We start from the raw sequence: 27,394 nt of genomic DNA, 5'->3' as shown, positions 1-27,394 counted from the left end.
ATTACAAATGCTGTCATATGCATTTCAATACCCAAGGCTTATACGTTATCTAGTTATGTAAGTATTCTCTGCATGGCAACAACAGAAAGGCTTTCATTGTTGGCAAATTCTTTAACAGTATGCTTATTAAAGCTTACTTTCATCTTACAATCTCCAACAAGCTTACATGATGGTCATTAAAGCATTGCTACTTAAACACAGAGCAACAGGCACTTTCTGAGTAATAATAAGCATAAATCAACAGTATCAAAATATGACAGAAACCAGAACATTCTGCAAAATCAAGGACAGAATAAAAGTAGCACTTGTGTCTACCTTGGATGGGGGGATTCTCTGCACATTTACACTGCATAACTGCTCCTTGCCTTGCTTGGACACATCCAGAGTCACTACATGGGGGAGTGGGGTGCAACAAGTATGTCACAATTTGAAATGTTTCTGGCTGACTGTCATGGTCCTGACAAATTTGTCATACCTCTCAACCTCAGAACAAGAAATATGGACAGAGCCATACATAGAAGTGGGACAGAGGCCCAAAAATAAGGACAGTTTTTAAATATTACTCTTATAAACTTAGAAAGATAATAGAATAGTAGGTCTTGCATTAGTATGAATTTTCTGAAAGGTACAAAATCTGAAACTCAAGTGTCTGTCATTATTTTCTAACTTTAGTCTTTAATGAGTTGCCTCCAATTTGCCAAAAAGCACAATTTTATGAAAAATAGACCAAAAATGTGATGCAAAAATATAAAATAGCCACACAATACAACTGGGAACCTGTCAAAGAATGGACACTTTTTTAATATTAGTACTGCTAACTTGAGCAGCTGACAAAATAAAAGACTCTACATGCATTTCTGAAATAAAAGTAATCTATAACTCTGATTATTACAATTATTTCTTAATTGTAAGCCCTCCACATTTTCTTCCAAAATTGCCATTTTGCGGTGGGATTATTAGGGGAAGAGCAACATTTTGAGCCAAAATCGGGGACAGTTGAGAGGTTTGGATATGCCTAATTCTATAAAGCAATTTATTTGCATGTACCTCTCAACCTGTTAATGCAGGAAATCTGGACAAGGCCAAATATACTGGGGGAACATATAAACAGTACTATAAATTGTTGTATAAACTGAGACAATTGATAAAATAACAGGTCTTGCTTTAGCATGCATTTTTCTAAAGGTTATGAAGTCTGAAACTCAGTGTCTGTCATTATTTAGTGACTTAATTCCTAAATTATTTGCCAGAAAACCACACATTTTATGAGAAACAAACCAAAAATAAGAAGCAAAAATCTATTAATTCTGTGAAAATCTGGACAATTGGGAGGTACAGTTCAGCCAGGGCTGTCTTTGAGTTTGCCGCCCTTCCCCTTCACAAAATCGTGGTCGAATGGAGCCTCCCCCTTCAGCTATTCCAATGAACCATTACTTGGCTATTTCATCCCATTTACCATAAACACTAATGTGCAGACTGCTTTACTTCTACGATGATTTGGACTTCATTTGAAGGTTTATTTTGCATTTTACAGCACAAACACTAAGACATCTGCTAAACAAAGCAATGCAATCTCACATTGAAAACAGACTTAGCATTAAAACTTCTCTGCCTTTAAAACTCACATGCATTTGAAACGACATTGAAACCCACATTCAAAGAAAATAAATTTTGCCAGTGGCAGATAAAGATTAACTTTGGGCTGTTTTCAAATCATAGGCCCCTTGCACATGAAACATACACGTAGTCTTTGATACACCTTCCTGATTGTATTAAATTATATTCCTTGTACAGTATAGTACAGTTGTTAGAGGGCGTTTTAAATTTGTTTTGAACATTTTTCCAGTAAACAATGAAACAAAATGCATGCACCAATAATGACAAAATTGCCCAATTCAGAACATTTTTCCAGTAAACAATGAAACAAAATGCATGCACCAATAATGACAAAACTGCCCAGTTCAGAACATTTCTATCATAAAAGTCTACTCAAACTTCTGCATTCCACCAGTATCAGTAAATATGCACAATCTCTGAAGAAGTAAAAGTCATCTAAATAATTCCACATTAAAGAAATTTGTAACTAATGAAGAGGTTGCTGCTAGCAAACAACTTTATATTTCATTGTTTCATCTACAAATAAAGTGCCTGTTGCCCTTAAGGAATAAATTGCCTAAGTTGCATTAAAAGAATGATAAGCTAGTAATATTGCAATAGGGAATGGATGGCAAACTGATAACAAGTTCATAGTTACTAGATATCTTCACCAAAAAGGACTGCAGCATCCACCCCCTTTACAATACAGTACAGTATCAGCAAAGCATCTACCTACTGTGGGAGTAGAACCTACAGCCGTCTGCATCAAAAGCAAATACACTACCTATTGCAAGTAGACGTGGCATAAGCAGCACTAAACTTTTGTTCCTCTGCAGCTCTCAGCTTCTTGTAAAATCTACTTGACACTCAGCTGCATCTCTGAACTTTGCAGCTCAAGAAATCTGGAAAAATCCAAAATTTAGGGCGGAGGGGGGCAAAAGACCAAAAAACAGGGACACATTTTAAAAATTGCTTGTATAATGTTGGAAAGTTGTTAGAATAAAATGCTGTGTTACCACCATACATTTCACTGGCAAGTATTGGACTCAGGACCCTGTGCAAAACAATCAGAGCAACATACCACTATGCCAAATCATTTGGTTTATGAAAGAAAGGAAGACTGAAACTTAAATGGCTACCATTTAGTGAATTCAGTTCTCACCATAGCTATCAACATCTTAGCACAAAACAACTGAACAAAGCCAATAATGGGGGAATACAGCCCCCAAACATATTCAGTGAGTTCAGTTATCACCATAGCTCTCAACCTTGGCACAAAAAACCTGGACAAAGCCAATAATGGGGGAATACAGTCCAAATAATAGGGACAAATATCCATCGAGGACACCAGAGGTTCATTGGAGTGAAAGTTCAAATCCAGACCTATGTAACAGTATGTCAAGTGTACTAACAACCATTTTGTAGTGTTAATTTCATAGATTATATATATTTTTCATTTTAACTATTTTCTCCTTTTATGCAATTTTTAATGCCAGTGTTTGTGCAGTGCAAGGCTTAGCACAAACAAGGAAAATGGAGAAAAATAGTGTCAGGTTTGGCTGTGCTTATTTCATTTGCACAATGCTTATCAGTGCACAGACTGGACTAGTGGGCCACACAGGAAACAGACAAAACACCTACAGAACACCTACAGACAGGGCATCTCTAAAAGTGCAAATTTCAAAAAACAATGCATTGTTGCAATTTTTGATTTCCATTGTGCAACTGTGCTTAGCAGCATTGAGCAGCAGCTGGCAAGGTTCCCTAACACCTGCAGACAAGACTCAGACAGCCATTAATTGAAAACAGATACATTCAAATAATTCTGTTGAGCATTGTGCAAATATGCTTAGCAGCTTTGTACACTAGGTAACACAGAGAACTTAAGAATGAGTAGGAAATTATTGAAATGCCATGTAACTAGTCCTGTGGCAGCAGGTATAAGTGTAGAGCTGGAGTACAGATGCTCCTGGGTTCTAGTACAGGGTTTACTGTTGTGACTGCAGTTTACAGCAGCGAACTGAAAAATAGACAAGTGGTATTTCAACATTCTTGTGGCAACAGGCCTAAGTGTAGGACTGCCATACACATGGTCATGGGTTCCAAAACAGGAAATTCCATGCATTTTTACTGTTGTTCCACTTCCCATTATATTCACTCTCACTTATAACACTTTAGATAGTGGAGCTGATATGAATTATATGTGTGAGGGATAAGACACCCTTATTGTGTTTTCAGATGTATGACTGAGGGTATAAAGTCTACTTTATTTCTGTAAGTATAATTCTGCTATCTGGACTTGCATGGCTTTCACAATCACATTACACACATATACAACTATATCAATATACATGAACCTTGTCAGGTCACACACATACATAACACCTCAAACTGTCACCTGTATTTATGAATGATTCCTGACTATGGTTGAGCAACGTTTCTTCTGTGGCAAAGACTGGAGGAAAATGTTTTGTCTTTTATGCCTAGATTTGAATCCCCCACTGTAGAAATCAATTTTATCAATGTATAAATGCAAAAACAAATGTGTCAGGTCATGACATTTATGTCCCCAGTGCATGTCTTGGAAACTTAACTCATCTAACAATTACTCAATTACAAATGTATATTTACAAGCTACATCACCAGACACCCCTCAAACTAAGGACAAGTATATTAACCTTCCAATTTCAAGTATGCATGTGCTCCCTGCTTGACACTGCTGTACTCTACTTAACATCATGCAAATCTGGTTGGTATCGTGGCTAGGGTTTGTGCACTACCATACCAGTAAATATGATAACTAGAATTGTCGGGGGAAAGCATCAATTTCCATTGCTCTTGGTCAGGTGTTAGACATGGCTGGAGTTAGTGGGGAAACCTGCTAAGTTTAGGTCACAGAGGTGGGGTATCCAGGAGTCCAGGATATTTATTAGACTCCTGGTAAAGCACCACAGCCAAAAGCTTCTGCAGGGGGAACTATTCTGGCTCCCAGTACAAGTCTGAGGTGTGGAATAGTTTAGCTCAGGCTGTAACCAATGTTACAGGCATCCTGCACACTGGAGAACATTGTAGGCATCATTTTAATGACCTTCACATGTGAAAAAGGGATACCCTCAACCATTGATTGAATGAATTTAAGACTACAGACATCCCACAGCTGTGTAACTATGATAATAAGAGATAATTTGTAATACACAGAAAGCTAAATGTAGGCAAGACTGGAATGCATAATGCTCTTCTGTTATTGTCTGTTCTTTCCCCAGCTAACACTGAAATACAGTTGAACAGACAGGCTTGTGTTGCTTGATTGGCAAGACTGAGGGAAGCAAGTGGTATGTATGTAGCGCAAGAGAAGTATTATTGTAGCTTTAAAAGTTAAAGATAGATTTTTTTATACAGTTGTAGCAAATTGAGCATGCATATCCTAACTGTAACAGCAAGTATGCATGCATTAATCTGTAGCACAAACCAACTTTAGGAGTTAAATATGAGTGTAGTCACATGTTCTGGGTTCAAATACCATGAGTAACAAATACTGCATTTCTTTAATAAATATTTACATTAAATTAAAGTCTATGCAAGTGGCATACTTGTCCTGCTGTTAACTGTAGTCTGTATAATTGGAACACACATATGTGCAGAATATACACATTTCAAAGATTGATTTCAACAATCTGCAAGTATAGTGTGTATTTGTTAGGACGTATTCTTAAATGTACTATTTCAGATAAAATAGTTGTATACTACTGTTAATGAATTAAGTCACATATGATAGTACTAATTTTATCTATTTTTTCTCTCACCCTAAACCTTATCTCTCTTTTTTATTTTATATTATGTGTCATCAAAATGTCTCCATGTCATCCATCTGTGCCAAATCACTAAATGCTACACAGCACAGCAAGGTAGGCCAGCTCTCATGGATCAGCCTGCCCCCACTCCACCGGCTCCAGCACCAATGCCCAGCATGCCTGACAGCCAATCTGGCAGCACTGCTTCTGCTACCCCTGCACTACATGCACCTTAGTACTGCCCCAGCATTTGGTACAGTGGGAACATTCAGGAGAAGTGGCAGAGGTGGTGATTTCTTCACCTGCTGGGAGATGCCAGGGTTGGTGCATAGGTTTGCGTACTGTACCACTGGTGTATGCTTATGCCAGATGGAGAGGCTGCTCTCCCTCATGGTCCATAGGAGGAGAAGACCTCAAGCCCTCCAACCACCAGTAGAATAAGAAGACAGTGATGACAGTCCATTGGGTGAGGACTCAATTCTCACTGTCTCCATGTTTGAAGGGCATGAGTCTGTGGTGTCCCCTCCCTCACCCCAGTCACGGTGTGTCTCCCAACCTTTGTGTCCTTCATCATCCCTGTCTCTTGTATTGTTTGTCTTGTTTGCATTTGCTTCCTCACCTCCCCAACTTACCTGACCCAAAAATACCTACGTCCCTTACCCAGCATTCCTCTCTTATGGAATTAAAAAAGAAAAATGGGCACCTCTCCCACAAAAAAACTATTGTCCCATACATAGTTCTCCATTTCACACGTGTCTTCTTGACCACACTTGATTCAGTCCAGTTGGCTATACAACATGATTATGTTGTCACCCCTCTCTCTCTGGAGGTGACAATCCAAATTCAGCTAATATTCTGCACATATTATCAGTTTTTACTGTTGAAGAAATGGATAGTTATGGTTCTTACCTCCCTCCCTCCTGCACATTCCTGTATTGATTTCCCTTTATACTTCCCCCCTGCTTTCTCCCCATTTCACCACTTTCCTGTCTACCCCATTTTAACACCCATAATCTGGTCAAAAAATAAAATCACACACAACACATCTAAGTAGCAGAAAAAGCAATGGATCCCTTTACTTTTTGGCCTCTGGTTTGCATTGATTTTGGCGTTGCACACCAATGCCAAGCAACGTTAAGTGGTTCTGTAATGCTGCAGTTACTACCACGCAATGCCACTTAACACCACTGCACTATGCCAACATGCAGTAATACATACTGAATTTACTATAATGACTAATGTCATTGAAATATCATTATTTATTTAAAAGTATTAGATACACCTGGATTGGAACCCATTGTCATCTGGGCTGAAAAAAAAACATGTCAATGAATTTAAACCTGCTGCCACAGAGTCAGATAAGCAGCAGATGTGTCTCATACATTCAATACTAACTCCCAGAATTTTAGCAATGCACTTCACATTTGCATACTGCTTAACTACATGAAAACAGGGAAAAATTAATGGAAATGTGTTTTTTGCATGCGCAAACACTTTGCCAACCATCACAAAAACTTGCTGCTCAGTGCTTCTGTATGCCAAGCCAAATTTAACATATATTAGTGCTGTTTACTGTCCATTTTACTCATTATGCCATGAGACTACATGTGGAAACTTAAGAAACTGAACAATATGTCACATATTTACAATGTAGCCATGGGTTGCCTCCCTCAATGCACTGCAACCCTGATGTCTCCAGTGCTTTTTCAAAAATATATCAACTACAATACATATACTAATATCAAATGTGTGATATGCAATGCACATCAAGCTGGTAACCTGCAGAACTAGAACTATCTTCACAGCTGGACATGTCTACACCTCCATCAACTGACTCTGGGAACTATTGACCCATAAGCCTTACCAGCCTTATTTGCAAGGCTATGGAAATATTCATCATGGATCTTCTCCATAGGGACATAGGTGACCTTCAGCTCTTTTGTTCTGACCCATATTAGTTTTGTCAAGGGTAGATCTTGCTTATTAAGCCTAGTGGACTTCTCTGACAATGTCCAAAAAAGCAATGGATGAGGGAAAACAGGACATACCACCTATTTTCTTCAGTCAAGCCCTTTGACACAATTGCCCATTCAGGTATCATAGAGAAAGTCTCCCATTTGGGGATTAACTCCTACATTACTAGATGGGCAACCAACTGGCTTATGACAGAATGCACACTGTCAAAGTTGGGGAGTCTACCTCCAGCAGTAGATCATTTACCAGTGGAGTATCACAAGGATATGTGCTGGGCCCTCTACTGTTTGGAAACTATTTCTCAGAAGTGCAGGCAAAGGTAGATGGCCTGTGGTTTACCAAGTTTGCAGATGACAACTGGGCACAGTGATTTAAAGCATATTACAGAAAGGCCTGACACAGACAAATGATTGGTGCCAAACTCATGGACTGAAACTTAACACAAGAAAATGCCTCATTGTCCCCTTTGGCACAAAAGTAGCACTTCTAATTATATTATACATAGCAACCCTCTAAGCTGTAAGTCACTGGTGCAAGACTTGAGAATACAAGTTGATAGCAATCTAAACTTCAATCACTATGTATCCATAGTGGTAAGACACACATCCTACATTGCCCACCTTATAACTAAGGGCATCGCATCCAAGACCAGGGAGGTCATAGCTAAACTGTACTCAACCCTTATCAGACCAGTCATTGAGTACAATGCTCCCTTCTCTATGTACCTCACCAGGCACGTGCAACTGCTGAGACCACAGAGGTTTCTGACCCAGAGAATCCAGGGCCTCCATAACATGACATACATGGAAAGACTAAAAGCCCTGTTACTGTACTCGTATCATACAGGCTGCTGAGAGGTGACCTGTGCCTGGCCTACAGAGCAGCCTGGGACCAGGCCCTAATGTAAATGCTGGACATCTGCAAATCAACTGGGACAAGAATAACTTGCTCCAGGGATCTCTACCTATCCTATGACATAAACAGAACATGCTGGAGAGACAGATATATCTCTCAGTGATTGATGTTCCTATGCATTAGGCTTCCACTGCATGTGAAGCAGTGCTCTTTAATGACTATATTCAAGCACAATTTTGACAACTGGGTAATCACGCATCTATGTCCCTCATGGATGGGGCCATTTGGTGCTGATCACACATTCACTCTGCTAACAATGAACATCTAACTCTGCTCAATAAGGATTCTTGGGTTTTTACATGGCTAGGCTTGTAAATGCCCTAGAGCGATTAGCCTAATAACCTCCTAGGAACCTATGGAGCTATGAACCTATACAGGCCTCCTATCATATCTACTACACCCACTGCTGATGTCATGCACTATACGTTGTTCTGCAGCCTTGTAAAAATCAGACTTGTGCCATAGCGCTTGTGTAAAGTACTGAGTTCTGTAGTCTGCTACTTAGGTAGGGGTTCTGTTCTCACTGCAGTCAAGTGTGTGTGTGTGTGTGTGTGTGTGTGTGTGTGTGTGTGTGTGTGTGTGTGTTGTGTGTGATTCTAACCAGAAGAGCAGAAGTGTGTATCCTACAGTTACTGCTCCAATGCCATGGATTGACAGTATTTTGATACTCGCACATGCCTACACATCCATTTCATGCAAGCCTCCCAACATTTTTTCCATTGTGCCTTGCTGATGTCATACACTAAAGCTGACCTTTAGTCTTGTAAATGTCAGATTTGTGCCATGGCACTTGTGTAAAGTACTGAATTCTGTAGTCTATGTACTTAGGTAGGGATTCTGTTTTTACTGGAGTCAATTGTATGTGTGTGTGTGCGCGCATACGCATGTGTGTGTGTGTGTGTGTGTGTGTGTGTGTGTGTGTGTGTGTGTGTGTGTGTGTGTGTGTGTGTGTGTGTGTGTGTGTGTGTGTGTGTGTGTGTGTGTGTGTGTGTGTGTGTGTGTGTGTGTGTGTGTATTACTGCTCCAATGCCATGGATTGACAGTATTTTGATACTTACACATGCCTAGACATACATTTCATGCAGGGGTCCCAATGTCTTCTCTCCTATATACCCTGCTGATGTAATGCACTCTAAGTTGACCTGCAGTATTGTAAAAGTCAGACTTGTGCCATGGTACTTGCATAAAGTACTGAGTTCTGTAGTTTGTGTACTTAGGTAGGGGTTTTATTCTCACTGCAGTCAAGTGGGGTGTGTGTGTGTGTGTGTGTGTGTGTGTGTGTGTGTGTGTGTGTGTGTGTGTGTGTGTGTGTGTGTCTGGGTTTGTGCGCACTTGCTAGACATTACAGACAACCTTTTAGACCAGCATGTGGGACACCATTATTGCCATATTCTCCTCACCAGACACTGCTGCTGTCGTCAACTATATCTGATTTGTGGATGTGTACTATTCGTACTAGGGCAGGGTCAGAGACTGTCCTTGAGGCCAGGCAGAAGTCACCTCATCCTATACAGTTCAGATTATAGTGACATGGATTTCAGTCTATCCACATACATCATGGCATGGTTTTTAGGCACTGTTTCCTTGGTGAGTAACCCCTGTGGTGTCTCCAGCTGTTGCATGTGTCTGGTAAGTTACATGCAAAAGAGAGCATTATAATCTATATCAGTGTTCTGATGAGGTTCGTGTACAGTGTTGTAATGTAATCCTGAGATTGGAATATGAAGGCATGAATTATGATGTGCACAACATATGCTTTTTATACCAGTATGGACACTTGGTGGTTGAAGTGCAGATTGCTATGTACGTGTGTTCTCAGTGCTTGCATCATTGGGTTTCAGCATAGCAGGACTGTTGTCAATGCTGTAATTAGCAGGGAATTCCACTTTTCAGAAGAACAAAATAAAGACACATTTTTGCATTCATTTGTAGACCGTGTGACTTAGTCACCAATCATTTGTCTGTGTTAGCCCCTTCTGTAGAATGTTATCATGATAGGTAGACTCAATGATTGTACCCAGTAAGCAAGAATCAGCAAACATAGTAAGCCAAAGGTCATATACTTTATCCTTGACTGTAAAGAAATAGATTCCAAACAGTAAAGGGACAAACACAGATCTCTGGGGTATGCCAATGGTGATGGCTTTACTGGTACAGGTTGATTTACCAGCTTTCACAGCATGTGCTCTGTCAGAGAGCCAATTGGTTACCCATCTAGTGATGTAAGGTTTAATTCCCAGCTGGGAGAGTTTCTCAATGATACCCCCATGGGGGATTGTGTCCAAATCCTAGGCCAGTTGAGGATAGCCAGTATGCACTGTCTTACCTTTATCGAGGCCTATCACATGGAATCAATGGGCTGTGACAATGTCACAGATCGCCTGTCATGTGACTCATAACATGCACCTTCTTGACATGGTTGAATATATACTTCAATACATACTCCACTCCAGACTATGTGCCTGTAGAAGGGTGTACATCAACATGCATCTGTGTGAGTTGGGGGGGACAGCACCTGATGCAAGCAAGTTTAGACACATCCAGATTGTCCTTATCTGTGAGATAGACCAACATGTCAATATGGACCTTTTCTAAGTGGATGGTAGTGATATCCTGGCTGTGTGCAACAAATATGTATGAGATGTTAATGCTACATAATGTCTGTTACATCTGTTAGATGTCCTCAAAGAGGTCATGGAGGGCATGCATGAAGATGACACTATCATCCTTTTGAATTTAAACCCAATGCATCTGACACAAATCCACACTGAGGTATTCACTCAGCAATGTCAGATGTGGCCATATACACCTATATCACCAAGTGGTTAGACCACTGTATCACATATGTGGCATCTAAGTATACTGAAATGTGTGAAGTGACCTATATCTCAGGTCTAGTGATCAGGTCCATACAACAGGGCTGTCTGCTGGGCCCTTTCTGGACCATTATTTAAGTGACAGACATCACAGATGACATACACATCCTGTGTCCAAAAAGCCGTCTGGCGGACTACAGTGGGCAGTCATTGACTCCAACTATGATATTATTATAATACAGACAGTATCAACACACATCAAAGACTGCTGCCACAACCATGACAACACAAATGACATGAAAACATGGGGGGATTTGTTACATCAGGAAAACAGACACACAACCCTAATATAATGTAGACATCACACTCTATAATCGGACCAATAGGTATGTGACCTGTGTCTTGGGGTAGACGGTAAGTGGAATATCTACCAACATGTGGTCACAGTGCTGACTACTCCCTTGTGTCTAACACAACTAGTGAGTATGTGAAAGACATCCACAACAGAGGCCATAATACTTCCATAGTTCACAGCCTTCATCACACCAGTAACTGATAAATGCACCCTTCTTCATGTACATCCCTACACATCTTCCATTGATGTGTTACTGAAGTGTACCACCTTTGTTACAGTGAGCACATCTTATTGGCCATACCCAAGTATTATTTTTGTAGCATAAACATCACTGTCTGATGGTGTGGAAACCCCATCAAGTTGTTACACCAGATGCATGGTGTGATACTTGTCCCGGTGATGCACACAGTACATACATAGCTGTTTGACAACAGTAATATCATGGATAACATTCATGACATTATGGATTGTGCTATCTCTCTCTCTCTCTCTCTATATATATATATATATATTTATATTTATATATATATGCCATGCACACCAGTCAGCTAGCCTGTTTTGATCATAATGTCACATACAGGCATAGCAGTGTCCTTCCTAACACCTCCAGCAGATGTTACTGTGACAGGACAGTGTGAGTGATTATCATCCCAGAGTGTGTATATGTCATAATAATTGTACAAGTGTATGTTGTGCAGAATCATCTCTGATCACACTAAATCACATATGTTATGTCAGAGACTTGGGATTACTGGGGGTATGATTCTGATATTGCCCATGATTGTGCTTGCTTCTTTTAACGTTGTCTATGAGTCTTTACCTGTGCCCCACTTGTTGGAGACCTCTGCTGAGACTACACTCATAATCGGGCAAATCAGTTTGCACAGCTTCACAATATGCATCCTACTCCAATTGTATATAACATACCTGATAAATGTCCTCTGCATTGTTTATGTAAGGATGCTTATCTCACATAGACATCTTCCCCATTGTTATGTCACCTTGTGTGACAGTCACATACTACACGTTTTAACTGTGCAGTCCCTACTGTACCACATTGATATGTGATTGGTGTTACTGCTACAACTGTCTTCAACTGACATGCCCTGTCCTATCATCAAAGCATTAAAGGTAGTCAAAGTAATACTTTGACCTGTAAAGGTAACATATTCTATAAACATGGAATGCATTGAGTTAGGAACTTACCTATCCAGAAAGTCTTGTTTGTTTTGTTTGTTGGTGTCGATCTGTGTCCCTAGTGTTGGTATTTGTATAACCACCGGTTTTGCAAAGAAACGTGAAGTTAAATATGGTTCTTTCAGCAGTGTCATAGCTAGGGTGGAGTGAAGAAACAACTGCCCCAGGTGCAAAGTGTTAGGGGGACAGATTGGCCCGAATACATCATCCCCATTCCTGATTGCTCTTTAGTACAGTACTGTCTTTTAAAAATATTTACTTCGAAAACTTTCACCCCAGACAAAACCATGTTCAAGATCCTTTCCCCAAACAATACAGAAATTGAAATAGTCACTCTTACAAAACTGTTAGGAATGACTATAGAAACTTTTGCAGCTTATATTACTGACTTGAGAAATAAGGCTAAAACATGCAGATTTGGTGACTTGAAAGACGAGTTGATAAAGGACAGGCTTGTTTGTGGTGTTAATAATGCTATAGTGAGAAAGATTTTGCTTCAAGACAGTGATTTAACATTGAGCAAAGCCATAGAGATTTGTCAAATACACGAGCTTACAGAAGGGCACACAAATATGCTTACAAGTGATAAGAGCATGGTTTGAGCAGCCTCTAGAGCAAACGTAGACAGCATGCAGCACGTGGCTAATAACAGAAACAGGCCTAAGCACATGGCAGCTTTGGGCCCCTGCGGGATTTCCAGGGATAGCCCATAACTTTCCAGCAAGTTCTAAGACTAGCTCAGTAAAATGGCATGCTCAGTGGAGCACAAGGGTGGGTCAGTAAAACCCAAGTCAATTCTCATTGTTAACTGTCGTAATTGTGGTGCCTATCATGAGTCCAAAAGAAAAAAAGTGCTTAGCGTTTTGTCAGCAATGCCACAAGTGTAAAAAATGGAACCACTTTTAAAAGCTTTGTAAATCAAGCAATGCTCATTCATTTATTAAGAAATGTCACTCAAAAAGCAAGTTGATCATATAGAAAGCTGCAACTGTACTTTCTATATAGGTGGTGTATCGGTGGTTGGTGAAAAGATTAATGCAGTAGATTTGTTGGTAAAAAATGAAGTGTTTTGTACTGTCCTGATTAATGGTAAACCCACAGAGCTCAAAGTGGGCACTGGACAAAGTGCAATGTTATGTCAGCAGAAACATTTGCTAGAGTAAGAGCTGGTGAACAACTTAATTTGGCCAATTGTGTGAAGCTTGTTGATTATGGAGGAGAAGTGATTCAAACTGAAGGCTCAGTAGTGCTTTCATGCTATTTAGTTGGAAACAGTTACAGCTTGCAATTTTATGTAGTCAAAAGACCTGTACAGTTATTATTAGGTCTCATAGACAGTTTAAAAATGAAACTGCTTTCTTTTACCAAAGAAGTCCATTCTGTAAGCACATGTCCTAGTTCCAGTTTCACCAATGCTATTTTCACAGAGTATGCTAATATTTTCGAAGAGAAGCTAGGTAAACTTCCAGTTGTGTACTCAATGAAATTAGACTCATAGGTCAGTCCAGTGATCAGACCAGTGAGAAGAGTTCTGATAGCCATGTAGAACAGAGTCAAAGTCTACTTACATAAAATGGTGCAGCAGGGTGTGATTTGTCCAGTTACAAAACCAACTGAGTGGGTGTCTTCTATGGTAGTCACTGATAAGAAAAGCTCAGATGAAAGCAGAATATATATTGACGCAAGAAACTTAAACAAAGCATTAAAGTGGACCCACCATCATATGCATACAGTCGAGGAAGTTGCTACCCTCATGCCAAATGCCACTGTTTTTTCTGTCTTAGATGCAAAGAGTTCATTTTGTCAAGTAATGCTTGATCGCATACATTCAGTACGCCATTTGGTAGATACAGATTTCTCAGAATACCTTTTGGAATAAATTCTGCCAGTGAAGTATTTTTCTGTGTAATGGAGCAAATTTTTTCAGGCTATCTGTGTGCTATAATAGTAGATGATTTACTAGCTGGAGGCAATGATGAAGCATAGCATGACAGAAACCTCAGGAAAGTTCTGGAAAGAGCATGTGAAGTGAATCTAAAGCTCAATCCTCTGAAATGTAAATTCAGGCTACCAGAAGTTACTTATGTCAATAATTTATTTACCAGTTCAGGCTTATGACCAGATCCTTCCAAACAGAGAGTAATTCTTGAGATGCCAACTCCAGACAATGTCCAAGCCTTACACCATTTTCTTGGTATGGTTAAATATCTGGGCAAGTTTGTACCAGACTTCAGTGAATTATCAGTGCCTTTAAGAGAGGTGACAAGCAAAAATGTTTCTGATCATGGTTGCAACAAAGCCAGAGAGTATTTGATGACCTGAAACAGAAAATTGCCAGTCCACCTACGTTAAGATAGTATAATGTCCACAAACCAGTAATTCTTTCCTGTGATACTTCAAAGTTTGGTCTTGGTGCAGTTATTCTTAAAGAGAGCAGACCAGCAGCCTATATGCATCTAGAACTCTTACCCAAACTGAGATTCAGTATGCTCAGATTGAGAAGGAACTTTTGGCAATTCTGTTCGCATGTTCGAAGTTTCATGATTATATTTCTGGCCAAGCTATCCAGATTGAGACTGATCATCAACCTCTGGTCACTATTTTAAAGAATCCTATGCATACAGCTCCAGGAAGACTACAAAGAATGATGCTCAGATTACAAAAGTACAACTTCAAAATGGTCTATACAAAAGGCAAACTTCTTTAGCTGGCTGATACCTTATCCGGATCACCCAGAAATACCACAGTAAAGCTTGATGCAGAGAATTTTGACTTCAGTGTCATGGAAGTGCATAATTTTTCTACCACAAGACTTGATGATGATGATCATACAAAGACTGCTCCAGTTTTGAAAAAACTCATCCACTTCATCAATGTTGGATGGCCATCAAAGCAATCTTCTGTATCAACAGAAGTGCAACCTTATTTTCCTTACAGAGATGAGATGTTGATGGAAGATGGTATAATTTTCAAAGGTCCTAAAGTTGTCATTCCTACTTCCTTACAACATGAGTACATCCAGATTTTGCATCATGGCCACCCAGGTTTTGAAGCTACCAAAAGAGGTGTGAAAGGACTAGTATTTTGGCCTTCTCTGTCAAAAGATATCGATAGAGTAGTTTCATCTTGTTCAGTATGCAATAGTACTAAACCGCATTTGCATATAGAACCACTTCAGCTAAACCAGATTCCTGAACTACCTTGGACAACAGTAGCCACTGACATATTCGAGTGGAATAATCATCATTACTTGGTGTTGGTAGACTCTTATTCGAATAAGTTCAAGATTGATCTGCTGCTTAACCTAAAGTCCAGTGCTGTCATTACTAAGTTGAAACATCATTTCTCAGTCCATGGTAGTCCACACAAAGTTATTTCTGACAATGGTGCCCAGTTTACCAGTCAACTATTTCAGAAATTTGCAAAACAGTGGGACCTTGTAACATGGTAGTAGTTCTGAGTACCCACAATCAAATGGCCTAGCTGTATGTGCAGTACAAAGTGCAAAGCAATTACTAGAGAGGTCAAAGTGTGACAAAATCAAAGTTTTCTTAAATTTGCTTAATCTCAGAAACATACTCTGTGACAATTTACTTGGCTCACCAGCTCAGAGACTTTTGTCTAGGCAAACCAGAACAACCTTGCCTATCGGTTCCAGTTTGTTAGTGTCTAATGCTAAAATCACCAGAGCAATCAAAGCCCAACTATTCAAAAAATGTTCATTCCAGAAGTCCAAAATGAAAGGGATATAGTGAGGATGCAAACAGCAAAAGGTTTTGATTGAATTAATCAAATGAGAGGTGTATGTGCTGAGCCGAGATCTTACTTAATCCTGATGTGTTTGTATGTAATAAAGTTGCTTGAACCGAACCCACAACCGTTCGTCTGTTTTATTCTGACCAGACGAGCGACACTCTTGGCCTAGTCGACCTTTCTTGGTAAACAAATGTCAGTAATAAATAAATAAATAAGATGATGTTATTTCTGACAAATACAGATATTTGACTGCGGTTACCGAAGACCTGAAGTCATGATATGTGCTAAACCTTGCTATAGAGGAAGTGCTATCACTGCACTCAAACCGCGTCTCAGTAACCACACACCTATGAATGTATCTGAGTTGCAATAGAGTCTCAGGTTCAGGTATCTTTCTATTTAGACTCCTAACATCATGTAATTCCTTCATGACATTGTTCAAATTTGTCTTTGAGCTTTCTGTGTAGGTATAGCCAGTAGGGGGAATTCTGCCTAAAAATGTACTATGGGGGCAGCAAAGGCCTTATTATGTTATAATCATGTTATGAGAAGTGTAAGCCATCTCTGGTGAAACTAGAAGTGTTATCTACCATCTCATCCATGGCTAACATACTGAATCCCCTTAGACTAACATCAAGTACTTTAGTCAATTGTTAATACATTGCTCTTGTTTTGGTATCTAAGCCTCATTCTTGGCTAAAGCAAGACAATACTACTAAGGAACAGTGTCTGTTCTGCCTCTGACATATGCATAGTAAGTGCCTTTATTTCTCTCTGCATGTCAGTCTGGGTACAGTGGCTCAGGTCATTCATCCCCTCATGGGCTACCACAAGGTCATAGCCTCATTTGTCTGGTTTAAAGGCCCTTACACCCTATGACATCATGGGCTCCAGCACCAGAAACACAGTTTACTTTTCACCCTGTTGTTATCCATTCTTGTCCGTGTGGAGTCTGTGTGCCTAATGTAAAGTCATCCATGACTAAAACATTTTCCTGTGTAGAAGCAGACTTGGTTTATATTATGGGCTTGGGTCTGCTTTCCTGGTAAGTATGTGTGAGGGGAGAAGGAGTAAGTATTGCCTTATGTGCTGCGGGCTTTGGCAATTTTATTTCTTTATTGCTCCAGTATGAGTTATTGGCCTAGTGGTGTGTTATGATTGATAGTGTGTTGTGGAGGTATGATGCTTACTGGTAGTGGAGTTGAGGAAACAGACACAGTGAACAGTTGGTAAATATATGGCAGTTGTTATACTGTCTTATAACAATGTGATCAGATTGGTCACATATAGGGTGGTCGCAGACTGTTGAGCTGTATTGTCAGAGAGTGGTGGACTGCGGCTGGTTGCAGCAATCAGGGGAAGAAGGGAAACTATTATAGTAGACCCTGAAAAGTTATGGATTAAGTATTTTCTGTGATACTCTGAAGTTAAGTTAGATTGTGGCTAATCCAGCAGTACTTAGTGAAAAGACAGAATTAAGGCTGCAAAGAATGATGAACACTGGTGAATCACCTATTGGCTACTACTTGGCTACTAGTATTGGCCTAGCCACAGCTGCCAACAGCTAAGAGTCAGTGACGCTTTTCATCTTATCTCTCACCAGAAGCAAAACAGTAGCTGTAAGCTCATTCTGGTTCCTGAGAAGTAGTATTGTTCCCAGATGTTGCTGGGGTCAGTACGCTTGTTGGAGTCTTCTCTTAGTGGATACCGTGAGTAGCACAAAAATCAGCTCTGCACAACAGAAAGCCAAGCTGCATGATGGACCAAAATTAAAGCTGAAGAGTTTCGGTGTCCCTCCAAAACAGCAATCAATGCAATTAGAGATGTCCTGTACTGACGGCAGAATCAGAGGCTGTTATAAATCAGTGTCCTTCTGCTCCTCCTCTCACTAGGAGCAAAGTACTAACAGGTTGTGACTCCAAAGAAGCAGTTGTCAGGTTTCCAATGACTAGTTGTCTCTAGGTAGGTTAGAAAATAATACCCCTCTGCTCCTTCTCTCATCAGGAGGAAACTGGAAGCATTAATCCCAAGTTTCTTCCTGAGAAATGGTCTGTAGGTTCTCCATTCATTATTAGCCTTTTCATGGATATTACAGATTTTAAAATTAAGACAGAAAAAGGGGTTAATACTTTCTATATGTTGAAGTGTGCAGTTACTGAGTGTTAAGATATCCAAGAGAAGGTAACTCAGGCTTCAACAATCAAAGGAAAGGACCTTCCCAGTTTGTTCTTTTAGTATCTGGTAATATGAGCCAATGAGATGAGAAGTGGAGGAGATACCAGTCAACTTTAAATTAGGAGAGGGCAACTCAAAAGCCACCATGTTTAAAAGCATAACAAGGAATGAGAAGATTAGCGGGAAAATCCAATGCAGTCATTCAAAAGAAGTAGTCTCAGAGCATTTGCAGCTCCCAGTGATTAAATCCTTTTGTGTTCTTACCATTAAACAAAAATCAAAGCTACTTATCAGCTCTTACTACAAATTAGCTAGATTTAATTACTTGACAATCAGTGAGTGGCAAACAATTCTTTTCTAACTGGCCCAAGCCACGAATATTTAAAACTCCAAGAAAAGGGTGAAACAAATAAATTAAAACAAACTGTAATAAAATAAGAGCAAAATACATAAATAAATAAATAATACATAAATAAATAATGCAAGTATTTAAACCTCAAATGAAGAAATCCACTCCAGTCATGGAACAATCAGCAGTCTCAGAGCAGTTGCAGACACCAGCGCACGTGTACAGTTATAACTCTCTGCATTTAATGGACTTAAACTGGCAAATAACATTAATGTTATGTCTAGAATTATTGCTAATAAATACAATGGGTAATGCATTTTCTTTTACAAAACCAGTGACTCTTAGGTTTGCACAGTAATTGAGGGATGTTGCATTTAGACTTAGTATAAGCCAGTATCTATTCCTGCAGTAATGTGATGATGAATATTTAACTTAACAAGTCTACCTTGAATTTACATGAGGGAACAATTGTAGATTCATTCACTTTATTCATATAAGGTTCATACCTGTGGGTATCTGAAGACTCCCAGAATTCTGGCCACTGGGAGAGAGGACTTGGAAGCTACGGCACCAAGAATGGCAGAAGGCCTTGTCCGTGTGGCACAGCTGGACTTTTTGTTTTGGTCTTCCTGTTTAGACAAGAGGAAAATAGTGCCTTCCAGGGCTCGAATCTCAGAATAGCAACAATCATAAATCTTGAAGCCCAACGTGATGTTTGGCAACACATAGGGATTTTCATTAATCTCTCTGAAGGCAAACACTGCAGCCAGAGCATAGCGGTAGTGTCTCAGGTGAAATCTGCAAACACACAATAATAAATGTGACTGCCTCATGACTGTCAAAACAATGCATTATAAGTCCGTTTTATGTAAGAAGAAATGCATTTTGTTAGTCAAAATGTCTCAGCCACTGCAAAACCATTTTAAGCCTAAATGTTAATATTTAAGACACATTAAGGCTAATCGGGCCTGCTTAGTGAGCTGATCTGCTGACTTATTTAAAAACACAGATATTATATAACAGCAGAATTTGGGAACTAACCTGTGTTGGGTGCACAAAGAATGTTATATGGCTAACTGCACCAACAGTTATTACACAGTATCTGTTAATGTCTTAACAGAGATCAGCATACTTGTGTACTTGTTGATCATTACTCGGTGCTTTATAATTGTTAACGATGTTTATAAGATCTGATTCTCTTGAGATGCGCACTGGTGAAGGAATGCATTAAGTGACAAGAGAGATGAAAAGAGTAAGTCTGAATTACGATGCAGGAACCAATGCAGATGAATTATGACATGATACTTCCAACATCATAGCAATGAACTTGAGGCACCAAAATCCGTTAAGGGGTTAAAATGTACATAATCTGAAATGTTTGAAGAATTAGGAACATATCTCTGAGCTGTTCAGATTTCCACAGAATTTCCAGATTTTTGCTTCATATTTTTGGTCTGTTCAGTCAGAAAAAGTTTTCATACCCTTCAGAAAATTCATGCTGATCCAAAACACATGATTCTATTAACTTTCGAAGTTTATAAGAGCAATATTTAAAAACTGTCTGTATTCTGGGACCTTTTTCCCCAACTATTTATGGCTTTTGTCCAGATTTCTTACATTAAGAGGTTGAGAGGTATAATCAGAAGCTGTACCTTCACAAATAGCCTATTTCTTTAATGACACTGTTCAATCATGACTTTTTTCTCCAACAGCTTACTTTTCAGCTTTTCAATATGGAGCCTGTATGTGTGAACATGGGGAACGTGTACAAACTCTGAGGTTGCGGTACGTCATAGTATTCTTCCTTACTTTGAGTTACTGCGATCTCCAAGTTAGTGCATATGTAAGTAACAGAGATTCAGAGTATTTCCCCTTACTCTGAGTTACTGCAGTCTCAGTGGTAATATTTATAAATAAAGGTAGTATATATATATATACATATATATATATATATATATATATATATATATATATATATATATATATATATAAGTAGCAGACATGTAAAGGATGCAAGTAGCAGGTATGCAGAGCAAAACATCTACTCTGAGCTATTGCAGTCATAATGATAGAAGCATGGATTTTTGGTAACAGCATTCTACATCTGGGAGGTACTGAGCAGTGAGTCCCCCCCCCCCACACACACACACACATGTGCAAACTGGGTTAATATTACCACAGCATGTTTCAGCATTGACTGTATTTTATGGAACATTGCAGCTTATTTTCAAAGTGGTGAAACTCCTATGTAAGGGACTTAAACTTCTGATATGGACCCAGCTATGCAATGTATTTTAAATACCTGAACAGTTCACATGCACCTGTACTTACTGATGGAAAGCTGATATCTTGTCAACAATCAGGTGTCCCAAGTGATTCCTATAGATGCACCATGGTAGTACAATCTGGTAGTGGTCAGTCCTTTTCCTGTGAGGTATTTTAACCCCTGTTTCAATTGCATTAAGTAGGAGGCACAGAGGCCAAATATATTAATTTGTTCCCAGAGCCAGTTTGATTTTTTTTCATTTCTGGCCATCTTATTTCTGCAGATAGTATCATTTGGTCATCTGCTTTGGGCCAGATGACCTGGATTTGTCATCATATCTCAAAGTCCCAAAACACAGCCTGCACTTCACCTGTAACACTAGTAAATGAATAAGCAGCTGAAACTGAACTACCAGAAAAAAGGGGTTATTAGTGGAAAGAGAACTGCCTCCCTGGGACTCTATGTCACTGTGTGACAACATTTCTACTGATTTTTAGTTTTGCTGCCTGAAGTACAAAGTGAAATTTTGAAATTCTTGCCTTTTAAGCTGCAGACACTCTTATACTGTCTGCAAGTATCCTCAAGGTGAGCCAGAGACATACATATGCCAGTGTTGTTTTGATAGACTTGCTTTGACTTGTTTAAATATGTCTAGTGGTGCAGGAGACCAATGAGAATGACTCCATTTACATTTGATAAGTGACTAAGCTTGTTTAATTTTTCCATAGGTTCATAGGTTAATACTAGTCTGTTGATCTGGTGGAAAATTTTCAGCATAGGTGCAGGACCCCAAATCATGAATACCCGTAGACATGAATAATTAATACCCAATTACACCCCTCTTCATTGATGTCTCAAGAGGCCAACCCAGGGTGTATTTAATTCTTAACTTAAACCCCTTTCAGTGAGGTTTGAAGAACCATACACAGGATGCATTTATGATTGCTTATCCATTCATTTAAAGAGGGTCAGAGAGCTACTTTTTTTTACACAAAAGGGAAGTGTGTTCCATAAAACAATGATTCTCTGTGACAATTATCAATCTTGCCAATTGGTCTTATTCATATTTAGTGGAGATTTCAATCTCTTGAGGAGCTTGCATAAGACTGTATCCTTTGCAGCTGTGTAGGTTAGAGAGAAGTCCACGCTTAAGAGTTCGTAGGGAACAGAAAAGAGCAGGAGAATAATTTGAGGTGATCAGTGTAGCTCAAAGAAGACATGCCATTGATTGTCTTGGTAAGAACACTGCAGTCCATCAAGTTGAATCATGTGCTTAGACAAGTACATGCCAATGGGGGGCATTATACACTATTATAGGCCTGATGAGGAAGTGGAAGTGAAGGACAGTAATTTCCTTCGACCTTTCAGATATACCCTTTGTGATCAGTCTGGAAAAATGAGTGGATTTCCAATTGACAGTGGGAACATGATGATCAAAGGATACTTTATTATCAATGAAAGTGCCTAGGTCCCTAATGATTGAATCAGCTTTCACAGGGGTATCAATTACTTGTGTGGTAGTTGCATTTGTACCCAGTCTTGTCAAAGGACACAGTGCTGCATTTATTGGCCTTTTGTTTAAGCCCATAGCCCAGGCACATCTTGTTGATATGTGTTAGACCATGCTGGAAAATTTGAAGGTCAGATGTGAGGTTTATGACCATTCTGAGTTTGCAGTCATCCATACTGTGTCAAAAACACTAACAGATTGACTCCTGTCTGTAAGCCAGTTTGCTATCTAGTGGAAAACATAGGATTTTACTTTTAGTTTGATTAGTTTATTGATAATACCAGAATGAAGAATAGTATCCAAGGCCTTTGTCAGGTCCAAGTAGGCATTGTGGACTGACTTGCTCATGTCCAATGCATCACTGGCTTGTTCAAATAAGTCCTTTGACTTCAACAGGCAAGATCTGCCTTTTGCAAATCCAGTCTGGCTTTTATCCAGTGCTTTTTCAGATAAGGCTTATGAGACTTGTATGTCTGTTGTTCCCTAAGTTTCCCCCTTGTGGAGTGGTATGACTATGGATTTTTGACAATCAGGACAGTTTGTTTGAAGTAGCTATAAATACTAATAGAATATGCATTGGTAAAGGTATTACAAAGTTAAATGATTGGGTCCTTGATTGCCATGAATGGATAGCTCAACTTGGTCTTCTTTGGGAACAAATGAATACCTTAATAGATTTTTGTGAGATTTGATCTCAGTTGTGGTTTCTTTACAAAATTTGATATAAAAAATATTTTGTCAAGTGGAATGATATTTATTGCATATAAAAAGGATCTTTATAGACATGCATGGCCTGTCTATGAGTCTTCTTCAACTGTTAAGGGGAGAAATTATTTTTCTTTGAAAGAAAAATATTTGGAACAGCCACCTTTGGATAGAATTAATGTCTTATTACAAAAACACAAATACGTTACACAAGATATGGCTGAAGATAGTTCTCCCTTCCTTTCTACTAAAAGGAAAAAAGACAGTGAGTGTATGATAGAACTAACTTCTCAGGGACATACTGAATGTACACAAGATGGCATTATGACTGCAGTGGAAGAGTATCTCATTGGTTTGTTTTCATCTTATTCCACTTATTGCCCATTATGGCCATTATCTCAAGTTCCAAAGCTGAAAATATACAGGAATGAAATATTGAGCTAAAATTTCTTAATGTTAAAACACTTCAAGGCATAGATGGAATATTTTTTGAATTTTATAAAAATGATGAAATTAGATGCTGCTGTAAATCCAAAGGTTCACTCGTCAAAAAAACTAAACAAATCTGAAAATCATACACGAGTGAAACCACCACGAGAAAATATTGCTGTATAAAAGTCCAACTGATTTATTAAAACAAATACAAATAAAAAGAACAGATGAGCGCTTTCACGTACCAACCAGTACGCTTCTTCAGATCTTAACATCTAAATTTTTAAAACCACTTTTATACAAAAGCTCATACTCAAGAATGATCAATTAATCAATCTATCAATTTAACAATTATACAATTGAATAATCAGTGCAATGCAATGGAAGTATACTAGCTGCCTAGTATCTCTATAAACTCTACAAGCAGAAAGCACAAAAAGAACAAAACATACCTAAAAATCCTGTCACTCCAGGTAACTGCGCGTTCCACAGAATAGTGGGATTAAATAAAATAAATAATACGAATAAATGATGAAATAACAATGTTTTAAAGCCACCAAATACTCATCACTTCTAGCACATATTTTCCAAAAATATATAATATAACACATATACATATAAAGAAAAAATAAATATATATATCTGTATATGTATAACATAAGAAAAAATATATAAAAAGAATAAAAATACCTTATATACTATATTAATTCATATACAAAATTTCATTATTAATTGATTTATCATGAAATAATGTCTATTATACTATAAATACAAATATGATTGTAAACATATGAAATGTATAAAAGCATATATAAATAAATAAATAAATAAATAAATATGTGACAAAATGCCCATATTCAATGAAACCCTATGTTGTACTTATTGGTAAAACAAATACTAATGCTATTATGATTACAAATAAATATATTTATATGACGTATAAAAACCTTCATTTATTACTATGTGCTTCAAGTATGGGCTTTATATTTATAGACTAAGACCAGATGATAAGTGTGCTCTCAGTTTAAAAATCCATTGTAGCTCTAAAGTCTCCATAATTCATGTTACTACCCCCTCTTCTTCTAGGGGTTACTAGTTGTAACACTCTACATCTGAAGTCATGTCCCTCATTTAACATAACATGTCTAGCTAAAGCATTCTGTTGGTTAGACTTTTTGATTTCATAAGAATAATTATACATCCTATCCTTAAGCCTTCTCTTTGTTAAACCAACATAGAATGCTTCACATTGTACACATGTAGCTAAATATATGAGATTGTGAGATTGGTGCTATTACAAGAAGCAAAAAATCTGGGTTCAAAAACATAATCAATATCCGGATGCATAAATACTTGTGTATCAGTAATCAAACCACACATATTACACTTCTTACAAGGATATGTGCCCATTCTCATTTTATCTGAGTGTTGTTTTACTGAACTCTGTTCATGTTCAATACAAAGTAGCTGCTTCAGGTTTTTACTATTTCTATAAGTAAAACGAGGTGTTACACCTACAATATCTGCAATAGATAAATCTATTGTTAAAATATGCCAATTTTTTCTTATGATCCTTGTTATTTCTTTATTGTCGTTAGTGAATCTAGTAGTGAAAGTTAATCTCTTATCATTCTTCTCCTTAGTAGCTGATGTAAGACTCTTAGAGGCAATGTACCCTTTTTTATCTATGTTGGTGTTATTATTATTTTTATTTTTATTTAATATCAAATTCTTAATATCTTTCACCATGCCAATGTGAAGCGTTCTATGTTGGTTTAACAAAGAGAAGGCTTAAGGATAGGATGTATAATCATTCTTATGAAATCAAAAAGTCTAACCAACAGAATGCTTTAGCTAGACATGTTATGTTAAATGAGGGACATGACTTCAGATTTAGAGTGTTACAACTAGTAACCCCTAGAAGAAGAGGGGGTAGTAACATGAATTATTTGGAGACTTTAGAGCTACAATGGATTTTTAAACTGAGAGCACACTTATCATCTGGTCTTAATCAGTCTATAAATATAAAGCCCATACTTGAAGCATGTAGTAATAAATGAAGGTTTTTATACTTCATATAAATATATTTATTTGTAATCATAATAGCATTAGTATTTGTTTTACCAATAAGTACAACGTAGGGTTTCATTGAATATGGGCATTTTGTCACATATTTATTTATTTATTTATTCATTTATATATGCTTTTATACATTTCATATGTTTACAATCATATTTGCATTTATAGTATAATAGACATTATTTCATGATAAATCAATTAATAATGAAATTTTGTATATGAATTAATATAGTATATAAGGTATTTTTATTCTTTTTATATATTTTTTCTTATGTTATACATATACAGATATATATATTTATTTTTTCTTTATATGTATATGTGTTATATTATATATTTTTGGAAAATATGTGCTAGAAGTGATGCGTATTTGGTGGCTTTAAAACATTATTTCATCATTTATTCGTATTATTTATTTTATTTAATCCCACTATTCTGTGGAACGCGCAGTTACCTGGAGTGACAGGATTTTTAGGTATGTTTTATTCTTTTTGTGCTTTCTGCTTGTAGAGTTTACAGAGATACTAGGCAGCTAGTATACTTCCATTGCATTGCACTGATTATTCAATTGTATAATTGTTAAATTGATAGATTGATTAATTGATCATTCTTGAGTATGAACTTTTGTATAAAAGTGGTTTTAAAAATTTAGATGTTAAGATCTGAAGAAGCATACTGGTTGGTACGTGAAAGTGCTCATCTGTTCTTTTTATTTGTATTGGTTTTAATAAATCAGTTGGACTTTTATATAGCAATATTTTCTCGTGGTGGTTTCACTCGTGTATGATTTTCAGAATTTTATAAAAATATGATAGAGAAACAGAAGTTATTTTAAATGTCCTAAATGTAAGGATGGAGCTTGATTTGATAAGGAAACACACATATATATATATATATATATATATATATATATATAAATGTATATATGTATATATATATATATATATATATATATATATATATATATATATATATATATACACACACACACACACACACAAACATATATATATATATATATATATATATATATATATATATATATATATATGTATACACACACACACACACACACACATATATATATACATACATACATATACATATATATATATATATATATATATATATATATATATATATACAATGGTGTGATATGATTTATTTATAAAAAGGGAGATCACATATTGGAGACCCATTACATTAAATAATATTGATTATAAAGTTTTTTGTAAGAGGGCAGCCATGGTGGTACAGCAGTTAGTGTTGTCGCCACACAGCAAGAGGTTCTCCGGTTCAATCCTCGCCTGCGGTGCCTTCTGTGGTTAGTCTGTATGTCCTCCCTGTGGTCCTGTGGGCTTTCTCTGGGTGCTCCAGTTTCATCCCAAAGACATGCTGTAGGTGGATTGGACTCTCTAAATTGGCCCTAGGTGTGTGTGTGCTGGGCTGGCAACTCAACACCATAAAACTCCACTGCC

General features: G+C 37.8%; 1 protein-coding gene across 1 annotated transcript in view; it reads right to left on the bottom strand.

Annotated features, from left to right (window-relative positions):
- LOC122805984 (vomeronasal type-2 receptor 1-like) overlaps positions 1–20,075 on the bottom strand; it is a 136,927-nt gene extending 116,852 nt beyond the window's left edge. Inside the window, exons 1-2 of the mRNA XM_044076223.1 lie at positions 20,020–20,075; positions 19,431–19,722 (exon numbers count right to left, since the gene is read on the bottom strand). Of these exons, the coding sequence (XP_043932158.1) occupies positions 19,431–19,722; positions 20,020–20,075 (348 nt within the window). The remainder of the gene's footprint in view (positions 1–19,430; positions 19,723–20,019) is intronic.
- Between the last annotated feature and the right edge of the window lie 7,319 nt (positions 20,076–27,394).

The sequence above is a fragment of the Protopterus annectens genome, chromosome 7.part0, assembly GCF_019279795.1.
Source record: "Protopterus annectens isolate FY-2018-M chromosome 7.part0, PAN1.0, whole genome shotgun sequence".
Taxonomy (NCBI): Eukaryota; Metazoa; Chordata; order Ceratodontiformes; family Protopteridae; genus Protopterus; species Protopterus annectens.
This window is presented reverse-complemented; position numbering and strand designations above follow the sequence as displayed.